This window comes from Pecten maximus, chromosome 3 (assembly GCF_902652985.1).
Source record: "Pecten maximus chromosome 3, xPecMax1.1, whole genome shotgun sequence".
NCBI lineage: Eukaryota > Metazoa > Mollusca > Bivalvia > Pectinida > Pectinidae > Pecten > Pecten maximus.
Window position 1 is genome coordinate 14,270,264 of NC_047017.1, and position 12,983 is coordinate 14,283,246.

The window sequence follows — 12,983 nt, forward strand, 5'->3', positions numbered from 1 at the left end:
CAGATTTTTATCTCTCTATAGTAGACTTATATCTCTCTACATTAGACTTATATATCTCTACAGTAGACTTTTATCTCTACAGTAGACTTATATCTCTCTATAGTAGACTTATATCTCTCTATAGTAGACTTTTATCACTCTACAGTAGACTTATATCTCTCTATAGTAGACTAATATCTCTATAGTAGACTAATATCTCTCTACAGTAGACTTATATCTCTCTATAGTAGACTAATATCTCTATAGTAGACTAATATCACTCTACAGTAGACTTATATCTCTCTATAGTAGACTTATATCTCTCTATAGTAGACTTATATCTCTATCTACAGTAGACTTTTATCTCTCTATAATAGACTTTTATCTCTATATAGTAGACTTTTATCTCTATATAGTAGACTTATATCTCTCTATAATAGACTTATATCTCTCTATAGTAGACTTTTATCTCTATATAGTAGACTTATATCTCTATATAGTAGACTTATATCTCTCTATAATAGACTTATATCTCTCTATAATAGACTTATATCTCTCTATAGTAGACTTATATCTCTCTATAGTAGACTTATCTCTCTATAGTAGACTTATATCTCTCTACAGTAGACTTTTATCTCTCTATAGTAGACTTTTATCTCTCTATAGTAGACTTATATCTCTCTATAGTAGACTTATATCTCTATCTATAGTAGACTTATATCTCTCTGTAGTAGACTTATATCTCTATCTATAGTAGACTTATATCTCTCTATAGTAGACTTTTATCTCTCTATAATAGACTTATATCTCTCTACATTAGACTTATATATCTCTACAGTAGACTTTTATCTCTCTACAGTAGTAGACTTTTATCTCTCTATAGTAGACTTTTATCTCTCTATAGTAGACTTTTATCTCTCTATAGTAGGCTTATATCTCTCTATAGTAGGCTTATATCTCTCTACAGTAGACTTATATCTCTCTACAGTAGACTTTTATCTCTCTATAGTAGACTTATATCTCTCTATAGTAGACTTATATCACTCTACAGTAGACTTATATCACTCTACAGTAGACTTATATCTCTCTACAGTAGACTTATATCTCTCTACAGTAGACTTTTATCTCTCTATAGTAGACTTATATCTCTCTATAGTAGACTTATATCACTCTACAGTAGACTTATATCACTCTACAGTAGACTTATATCTCTCTATAGTAGACTTATATCTCTCTATAGTAGACTTTTATCTCTCTATAGTAGACTTATATCACTCTACAGTAGACTTTTATCTCTCTATAATAGACTTATATCTCTCTACATTAGACTTATATCTCTACAGTAGACTTATATCTCTATAGTAGACTTTTATCTCTCTATAGTAGACTTATATCTCTCTATAGTAGACTTATATCACTCTACAGTAGACTTATATCACTCTACAGTAGACATATCTCTCTACAGTAGACTTATATCTCTCTATAGTAGACTTTTATCTCTCTATAGTAGACTTATATCTCTCTATAGTAGACTTTTATCTCTCTACAGTAGACTTTTATCTCTCTACATTAGACTTATATCTCTCTATAGTAGACTTATATCTCTCTATAGTAGACTTTTATCTCTCTACAGTAGACTTATATCTCTCTATAGTAGACTTTTATCTCTCTATAATAGACTTATATCTCTCTATAGTAGACTTATATCTCTCTACAGTAGACTTATATCTCTCTATAGTAGACTTATATCTCTCTACAGTAGACTTATATCTCTCTATAGTAGACTTATATCTCTCTATAGTAGACTTTTATCTCTCTATAGTAGACTTATATCTCTCTATAGTAGACTTATATCTCTCTATAGTAGACTTTTATCTCTCTATAATAGACTTATATCTCTCTACATTAGACTTATATCTCTCTACAGTAGACTTATATCTCTCTATAGTAGACTTATATCTCTCTACAGTAGACTTATATCTCTCTATAGTAGACTTATATCTCTCTATAGTAGACTTTTATCTCTCTATAGTAGACTTATATCTCTCTATAGTAGACTTATATCTCTCTATAGTAGACTTATATCTCTCTACAGTAGACTTATATCTCTCTATAGTAGACTTATATCTCTCTATAGTAGACTTATATCTCTCTATAGTAGACATATCTCTCTATAGTAGACTTTTATCTCTCTATAGTAGACTTATATCTCTCTATAGTAGACTTATATCTCTCTATAGTAGACTTCTATCTCTCTATAGTAGACTTTTATCTCTCTACAGTAGACTTATATCTCTCTATAGTAGACTTATATCTCTCTACAGTAGACTTATATCACTCTACAGTAGACTTATATCACTCTACAGTAGACTTATATCTCTCTATAGTAGACTTATATCTCTCTATAGTAGACTTTTATCTCTCTATAGTAGACTTATATCACTCTACAGTAGACTTTTATCTCTCTATAATAGACTTATATCTCTCTACATTAGACTTATATCTCTCTACAGTAGACTTATATCTCTCTATAGTAGACTTTTATCTCTCTATAGTAGACTTATATCTCTCTATAGTAGACTTATATCACTCTACAGTAGACTTATATCACTCTACAGTAGACATATCTCTCTACAGTAGACTTATATCTCTCTATAGTAGACTTTTATCTCTCTATAGTAGACTTATATCTCTCTATAGTAGACTTTTATCTCTCTACAGTAGACTTATATCTCTCTATAATAGACTTATATCTCTCTATAGTAGACTTTTATCTCTCTATAATAGACTTATATCTCTCTACATTAGACTTATATCTCTCTACAGTAGACTTTTATCTCTCTATAGTAGACTTATATCTCTCTATAGTAGACTTTTATCTCTCTATAATAGACTTATATCTCTCTACATTAGACTTATATCTCTCTACAGTAGACTTATATCTCTCTATAGTAGACTTATATCTCTCTACAGTAGACTTATATCTCTCTATAGTAGACTTATATCTCTCTATAGTAGACTTTTATCTCTCTATAGTAGACTTATATCTCTCTATAGTAGACTTATATCTCTCTATAGTAGACTTATATCTCTCTACAGTAGACTTATATCTCTCTATAGTAGACTTATATCTCTCTATAGTAGACTTATATCTCTCTATAGTAGACATATCTCTCTATAGTAGACTTATCTCTCCATAGTAGGCTTATATATCACTCTATAGTAGACTTTTATCTCTCTATAGTAGACTTTTATCTCTACAGTAGACTTATATCTCTCTATAGTAGACTTATATCTCTCTATAGTAGACTTATATCTCTCTATAGTAGACTTTTATCTCTCTACAGTAGACTTATATCTCTCTATAGTAGACTTATATCTCTCTACAGTAGACTTATATCTCTCTATAGTAGACTTATATCTCTCTATAGTAGACTTATATCTCTCTATAGTAGACTTTTATCTCTCTATAGTAGACTTATATCTCTCTATAGTAGACTTTTATCTCTATATAGTAGACTTTTATCTCTCTACAGTAGACTTTTGTCTCTCTATAGTAGACTTATATCTCTCTATAGTTTATTTTTGTCTCTCTACAGTAGACTTATATCACTCTACAGTAGACTTATATCTCTCTACAGTAGACTTTTATCTCTCTACAGTAGGCTTATATCTCTCTACAGTATACTTATATCACTCTACAGTAGACTTTTATCTCTCTACAGTAGACTTATATCACTCTACAGTAGACTTATATCACTCTACAGTAGACTTATATCACACTACAGTAGACCTATACCTCTGTATAGTAGACTTATATCTCTCTATAGTAGACTTTTATCTCTCTATAGTAGACGTATATCTCTCTATAGTAGACTTATATCTCTCTATAGTAGACTTATATCTCTCTACAGTAGACTTATATCTCTCTACAGTAGACTTATATCTCTCTACAGTAGACTTATATCTCTCTACAGTAGACTTATATCTCTCTACATTAGACTTATATCTCTATACAGTAGACTTATATCTCTCTATAGTAGACTTATATCACTCTGCAGTAGACTTATATCTCTCTACAGTAGACTTATATCTCTCTATAGTAGACTTTTATATCTCTATAGTAGACTTTTATCTCTCTATAGTAGACTTATATCTCTCTATAGTAGACTTATATCTCTCTACAGTAGACTTATATCTCTCTACAGTAGACTTTTATCTCTCTATAGTAGACTTATATCTCTCCATAGTAGGCTTATATCTCTCTATAGTAGACTTATATCTCTCTATAGTAGACTTATATCTCTCTACAGTAGACTTATATCTCTCTATAGTAGACTTATATCTCTCTATAGTAGACTTATATCTCTCTATAGTAGACTTATATCTCTCTATAGTAGACTTATATCTCTCTATAGTAGACTTATATCTCTCTATAGTAGATTTATATCTCTCTATAGTAGACTTATATCTCTCCATAGTAGACTTTTATCACTCTACAGTAGACTTATCTCTCTATAGTAGACGTATCTCTCTATAGTAGACTTTTATCACTCTACAGTAGACTTATATCACTCTACAGTAGACTTATATCACTCTATAGTAGACTTTTATCACTCTACAGTAGACTTATCTCTCTATAGTAGACGTATCTCTCTATAGTAGACTTTTATCACTCTACAGTAGACTTATATCTCTCTATAGTAGACTTATATCTCTCTATAGTAGACTTTTATCTCTCTATAGTAGACTTTTATCTCTCTATAGTAGACTTTTATCTCTCTATAGTAGACTTTTATCTCTCTACAGTAGACTTATATCTCTCTATAGTAGACTTATATCTCTCTACAGTAGACTTATATCTCTCTATAGTAGACTTATATCACTCTACAGTAGACATATCTCTCTACAGTAGACTTATATCTCTCTATAGTAGACTTTTATCTCTCTACAGTAGACTTATATCTCTCTATAGTAGACTTTTATCTCTCTACAGTAGACTTATATCTCTCTATAGTAGACTTATATCTCTCTACAGTAGACTTATATCTCTATCTATAGTAGACTTATATCTCTCTATAGTCGACTTATATCTCTCTGCAGTAGACTTATATAGTCGACGATGGGTCATAAGAGCGCCTGGGACGATTGTGGTGGGGAGGTGGTTTTATAGAGAGTCTTTGAGGGGGGGTATTTATATAGCGTCTTAGATATCGGTAATGGGGGAGGGGGGGTTATAGAGAGTCTTGGATGGGGGGGGGGGGGGGCTTTATAGAGAGTCTTGGAGGGGGGCTTTATATAGCGTATTAGATGGTGGTAATGGGGGAGGGGGCTTTATAGAAAGTCTTGGAGGGGGGCTTTATATAGCGTCTTAGATGGTGGTAATGGGGAGGGGGGCTTTATAGAGAGTCTTGGATGGGAGGGGGGCTTGATATAGCGTCTTAGATGGTGATGGTGGTGGTGGGAGAGAGGGGCTTTATAGAGCACCTGATATGGTGGGGATTTTGTAAAGCGCTTGAGATGATGGGGTTAGGGTGGGTCTTTACATTTATGTCCGTGTAGTTTTAACACCCCGGGGTGCTGTAAAGTCATATTAGCATGATAACGTACACATTTACACCAACATGCATTTATACAAACGTAATTTACACTATCCTAGTATGTATACTTATGTTGGTTTGTTTTCAAATCCATCGACTACTGAGGTAGCCTGGGCGTTTATTTGTAAATAAAACAACAAGAGAACCGACAGACCCATTAACAAAACCGAAATTCTAACAAAGATCAATAAAACTAAGACAAAATGTCTAAACATCAATATTTATACGAAGTCTACAACATACAAGAGTAAGTGTACGTAGGTCATATAACACAAAGGTAAATGTATCTAGGTCATATAGTACAAAGGTGATTATATCTAGGTCATATAGTACAAAGGTGATTATATCTAGGTCATATAGTACAAAGGTGATTATATCTAGGTGAAATAGTACAAAGGTGATTAAATTTAGGTCATATAGTACAAAGGTGATTAAATTTAGCTTATATAGTACAACCTACATCTCTCAATTAGTCTCTGTCCATCTACATATCTCAATTAGTCTCTATCCATCTACATCTCTTGCACAATTATGAATTTTGACAAAACAATGGCATTAGGAATAAAACAATGCAGCATTACAAGACATTTAATATGTCAGAGTAGAATAATATATCTCATTCGAATCATGTCATTTGCCCGTGTTCCTAACACAGTCCACATTTTGAGCACCAGCATCCAGTTTTGAAATTGGCAGACTACGGAATATGTTTGAATTAACGAAGAAAAACTAATTTCACAGTAGAAAGTGATATTATATTTGTGAGAGGATAAAATGAAATCTCACAAACTGTGTAAAACAGATTTCAACAGCAACTCCAAGATTATATTGACAAAGATGTGAATGATTTCACCAGAAAACAAATTATTACCGGGAATATGCCTTTCTCGATGAAGCTAATGTATATGTATATAAATAATGCTTCATGGAAAATAATGTTTAGAGAAGGAATATGACTTTCTATTGTTGGAACATTACAGCGCACAGCAAATTTGACATTTGGGAAATAAAAACACCTAATATTCTCTGGAAATGTTTTTAATTCTTTGCTACGTTTGAAAAGTTTATGACATCCTATTCCGGATAGTTTTGCAGTTTTTAGCATGTGTACTCAGTAGAAGTAATGAATCAAAAGCCTGCCTCTTTTCCCATTTAACGTGATTTATCAAAATCAAAAAACGGATCTACATTTTTATGCCGTGCCCGTCGGTCCTTGATAAATATACTTAGTTAAAAGTTATCTTGTTATAATATACGTTCTAGTGACGTCAAGTACTACAATGTTGGAGAGCCAGTTCAATAGGAGGTGATAAAACAACATTAATTCCGAAAATGCCGATACTTGGGTACATGCATTGGCAATGACGTATCGACTCTTTAGCCGGATAATAGTGATTGAAATGTGAGGTTAATTTTAACATAACAAGACATCCATTGTAAACAAATATTGTTTAAAAATAAACAGTTTCAGGGTATCAGTGGTTTGACACCGGGTAATTTGCACCAGAAACCCCATTTTTTAACTCGGGATTCATTGCATTTTTCGTATTGCATCAATATTGAGTCAGATTGAGTTGAGCTTCAACAGTGCTCTGAAGGACAAAATTCTAAAATGCGTCTAGGATACATCTTGTATTTGGAACGTTGTTATTTTGATGTTTGTTTGTTTGTATAATTTGGCTCGTAGGATCACTGGCAAATCCTAGAAGTCTGTTACTAAATCCATAGTTAAGATGCTACCTCTTGCCTTCTATAGTATCCATTCCCATCATCCCAACATATAATAATTGCCCTGGTTACGGTAGTAACAGTATTATCAAATTATCGTATGATCATATAAGATGCATCAAATGACAAATAGACTCATTCATGACATGTTTACTAGCTAGATACAGGAGTCTGTCAACATGACAAAACATATACAATAAATGTATTTTACATCATTTGTGACAAACGTTATGCTAACTTATTATCTTTTAGGCCCCGATGGAACTACAGAGGTCTTGATATCTTAAGTAAGACTTGTAAAACACTTTCCCGTATCAACGGCTACATATCTAAGACATGTAGAGAGTGTCTCTATCTCAAAATTGATAACACTTTCAAAAGCAAATATTGTCCGACTGCAGCAGAAATAGTAAAATTGCGAAAAGTAGCTAAAATAAAATGGCGCACAGCCTTGAAGCGTGACAAATGTATAATCATATTTTGATAAGGATGGTGCTATTATCTTTAAAATGCTGTCAATAGAAAAATATTTAAACGGTTTTCTCATTGAAAACCCTATATGTTTTATTTGCTTTGCTTAATATATCGATACATTTTTCACTCTTGCTTTAAAGACACAGCATTGACATTCTCCCGCAGCCGTCAGAAAATATCATTAACAGGAAACCATTAATTATCATAAAGATGTCATTGTGATGTGTCAGGAATTGCAAAACATGATGTAAAACAAAACAAAATACGGTGTTCTTCCATCATGGCGAAATTCGCAAAACAAATGGAATTTTACAACCTTTCCCTCTGTTTTAAATATTTACAGTCAGCGTCTCGCTAGTACTAATATGACAGAACTAGCTGACGTAGTACCTTATATAGGAGTAATATGGTATCAGTATTTTTTTTGTCTAGGAAGAAATGTTATTACTATGGAACAATCATGACTTCTTAACTTCCGGTATTCTAAACATAGGCTTGATGGGAAGTTATCCTTAATTGTGGCTGGATATTTCCTTCATATACATACAGTATATGCCATTGTGTTTCCATTTCATTTTAGATTTCAGAAACGAGTCTGGTTTTTTCCATTGAAATAAACCTTCGTCGAGCACTCGTTGGAAACAGAAACCAAATAACTATATCCTTCTTAATAAATGATAAAGATAGTTTGCTAATATTTCAGAAATGTCATTGTTGAAATTACCTCGGCTCCATAAAATATCTCTATCGTGGTGTAGTTTCCTTTCTTAATGTATTTGCTTACCTCACCGAAAGTAGGAGTGATTCAATAATACCAGGTCTGTCCGCAGTTTATGATATATTTCCTTGATAGATGTCTAACATGCGTACACCTTATCAGTTTTTTTTTATAGAAACGCGGGTTGATAGAAAACTTTGATAATTGCCATCATGAACACTTGATATTTATTGTTTTCAATAGAGATATCACAACCCCGTTCTTCTTTTTGAGATCGTGTCATTTGTTCGTTTACGAGACAAATGTCGTTGATAAAGCTGAAGCAGACGATATGTTGACTCCCTGAAATTTGTAATATTCGCAAGAGACTTAACTTCACAATATTTACGTTATTAAAATGTAATGCGAAAATAAATACAACGCAAATATTTGTACCGTGAGTTTTCATCTCCGTGAATGTTTGTTATATGCTTGTATATATATATTTGCGTGTGTGTGTGTATTCATCACAATACAACTACGACAGGAAATTCCAATATCTATCTTCGGATCACCAGCACATAGTGCATATGTAACACAGTAACACAACTCACGAAGGAAGACAACTTTATGACTCGTGCCCTGACCGGGCCTCGAACTCCGATCTACGGCACCCAATCGCCTATCCAGAAATATCATATATATGTGTGTGTGTGTGTGTGTGTGTGTGTGTGTGTATACAAATGTAATTACGTGGACACTTACCTATTGCATATACTGACAAGACTGTGTTTCGCGGAATGTAATACCCAAAAATAGAACGAGACAACCGAGAAATATGAGCTCCGCTAAATTAGACGCATATACAGTATAACATCTTTATCACTTTATAATAACGAACGGTATAGCAACTACTGATGTAATAATGCTATTGATTCTTCAGGAGTTATATGTCTATTCTATCACTATCTGTTAAATATTTACATTTTACTTTATGTATAATGAGGAAGATGTCGTTATGTTGTTGGCAAAAGAGATTAATGTTGAGACTGTGTATTCTGTTAATACGTTTAGTGGCAATAAACACATCACCGTGTGATAAAACTCTCTTCAAACAGAGCCAATTTATTCCAAGTGTTCGTATCACTGTCCTCGGCTGGGTAATACATGCAGGTTTGCTTGGCCGGTACCGGTTGTCCTGTGAGTGGTCGTTATGTCTGTTTGCCTACCGTGTCTATGTCGAAAGATTAAACTTGTCGTCACATTGCCGAACGTAACATCAAACCCAAATCTCTGAATATTTAATGACGTTCTTTCTTGTTTGGTGAATTCATTCATAACGATAAAAAAATGTTTTGGCATTCCAAAGACTACTCGTGATTGTTGAATTTATTCATAACGATGGAGACGTTTTGGTCTATGTATAACAATATGTGAAAAAACAACATCTAAGCCAGTTAGAGCCGTGTGCCCAACCTCTATATAACAAACATCATAGGAATGAAGGTCTTTCTCGGATAATTCTTTAATGCAGATTTATAATCTAACAAATTACCAAGATCCATTTTAACATACATATTATCATGATCATATATTCATAACTGTAAATGTTTCCATCAAAATTATTCAAATTCTATACGCCAATGAAATGTACAAACCATGCCGTGTAAATGTTTGGTTTCTGAAAGTCCATTTTTGTGAAGTTTTATGTCATGGGTCTATGTCGGCATAATGTCTGGTCATTAGACGTTTATTTAGAGTTTCATTTCCCTAGACAGTATAGATAGCGATTGTCAAGCCAAGGGTCACCGCCTTATGTATCTCCAGCCAGTTAGGTGTCTAGCAAATTGGTGACACGCCTAATGAGGTACATACAATAATGTCTGTGTAACTCTCACAAGTATCGATCGCTGACATTAGGAGCTGTGTATGGTGATCCTGCAATATATTTTAAGTATATCTTTATACTGCATGACCATTGTTTCAGACACAGCATTTTGGCTTGTTGACAATTTGACTTTATTTCTGAACAGCATACACAGTTATACTTTCAAAACTAATAAATCGCCAGAGATATGTGTTTATTTTATTTATTTATTCATACAATATGTAAATTTTCTTGGGAAGGAAATCAGAAACATACGATCAGATACCAATAGCATGCCTATCGAGAGGATTGTCAATACTTAAATGTTGTGACAACGCTTCCTCGCCATAATGTCAAAGAAGAGAGTAACAGTTAGGTCGGAACCGGTGTGACAAGACACATGTATTTCGGATTATGCAAAAGGAAAGCGGATCAAACACAAAGTATAAATATATATGTTGCAGCGCAGCGATGAGTTAGAAGATGATGATGACGAGGGGGAAACGAAGCCTTTTGATACGAAAACAAGGTATGTCGATATTTCATTTTTTATTTCATACTTAAGTTATCATTAGTATTACATCTAACGTATATGTTTTCCTAGGTCTGGTAGTGTTTTTGTTTTTACTTTTGTTTTTGTTTTTTTGTTTTTTTTTTGTGTGTGTGTGTTTTTTTTTACGTGAATCATAATTTAGTCTGATAAAGAATATTTGCATTCATTAAATGTTTCACTTGTGAAAAAGATGTGATCGAAACAATAACAACGTATTTCTGGTTTATAAGTGCATGTATATTTACCATTGCAACAAAGTACACACACGATTTTTATTTATTTATTTATTTATCTATCTATTTATCGATTCATCTCTTTATTCGTGTTTATTTATTTACCTCTTGTGTGGTTACACAATAGCACGTTATGTACAAGTACCTTCTAAATGATGATTATGAGATGGCGGTAACATGCCTTAGTACTAGTAATTAAATTTGGTGGCTATCTATGTCATCTCCATGTTTAATATGCAGCCTTACCCCTATTCCCTATTTGCTTAAACATGTTCAATTAAGTCACAAGGCACATCACTATTACGAACACATTAATTTCATCGAATTCAAGATTTTCTACAAGCAATGTCATTTGCATTATATATTAGCTCTTGTTAAATATTTGATCTGAGAGAGAAAAAAACTCGCTAACACATAAATACAAATGGTAAGGACCAGATATATTCATTTGAAGTTCTTGGTATATATAAATGGGTAAACGCAAACATGTGGACCGCCATATCTTTGTGTATTACAGGTATCGCTACCGTAGGTTCTATTTGATTAGTGTATATGAGAAAATATTACATTTAGCCAGTATCGTAATGTTTTATCAAATTCGGCTCCTTTAAACGAGTCTTGTATCAGTTATGGATTTTTACCTAATCAAACAGGCTCGATAACTCAATATGGTATAAATATGAATTAATACTCTAGTAAAAATGGTAACATCAGTGGTCTAATAGCGCAGTAGAGTGTGCAACCATTTTTCGCCAAGACGGGCTGGGTTTTATTCCACAGTGGGGCATGAAAAAGGTATGAGTTTAGATCTATGCCATCACCCTGTTGTCTCTTGGGTGGGAAGGCGACCATTTTTACCGCCTCTCCGGTAAGTTCGCCGTATTAGTCATCTTTAGCGGCCATTGGTGCTCACGTAACCCAGACTTACATAGTGTAACTACGTATCATCTTATTTCTTAGGCATAATGCCTGATTTTATAGATTACCGCGCGCTGTATAACCATGTACGGCTTTGCATATTTAAGGACGAAACAGCTGCATGATACAGTAAGTTCATTTTGGCTCCGCTCCATCGAACTCTTAATTATTATTATTTTTGAAAGGTGTTAATATCTTGTTTGTCTTTCATGCAATCCGTCAAATATGCCGGTTCCGTTCAACATTATAGATGGTTTTATCTATACCAACAAGAGTGACTTAAATATTGATTTTGTTTATAACCCTTTTTTTCAAGTCCATTACGACACCGACAAACAAGCTTAGGCAATATGTTTGTCCTTTCTAGATATATTATTTCATATAGATTGGGAATATCTCCACGTTTGAATAATGATATTTTTGCCTCTTTATGACTAAATAGATATCTGGTATGTTTTACTGAAAATGGTCACGTGAAGGATCATTTAATAGTTCTATATTTAAGAATAAAAATAGATAGAAAAAATAGTTTGATCTTCTAAGCAGTAATTGGTATATAACTCAAAAAGTTCCATACACTACTTCCAACCTCCCTATCTGAGCCTCGATCAATCCATCAGCGTTGGAAAGGTTAAAGAGGCTGTAGACGACCTCATAATTGATTTTCCAATTAAGGTAGGGTTCTAGCTAATTAGCATGACTACTTTTAGTATATTGAGTGGTCAGCCATTAGCAACACGCTTTTATTTAAAAAACAAAGGTTTTAAATCCCAGAAAATATATTGAAAAATGTCACTTTGATGACATGCCACCGATTGGCTGAATGTCTTTATGGTATTTAGGGAATTAGGTAGCGACGGCCAATATATACAAAGCAATGTCATTAAGATGTTGGACACTGATGTCGCTAACACGTGGTACAAATATTCAGTCC

The 12,983-nt window shown here is 33.2% G+C and overlaps 1 protein-coding gene across 1 annotated transcript in view; it reads left to right on the forward strand.

Annotated features, from left to right (window-relative positions):
* The window catches only part of LOC117323291 (cyclic nucleotide-gated cation channel alpha-3-like), a 38,050-nt gene that overhangs the window by 3,550 nt on the left and 21,517 nt on the right, over positions 1-12,983 (forward strand). The window contains exon 2 of the mRNA XM_033878425.1: positions 10,810-10,874. Within this exon, the coding sequence (XP_033734316.1) occupies positions 10,810-10,874 (65 nt within the window). The remainder of the gene's footprint in view (positions 1-10,809; positions 10,875-12,983) is intronic.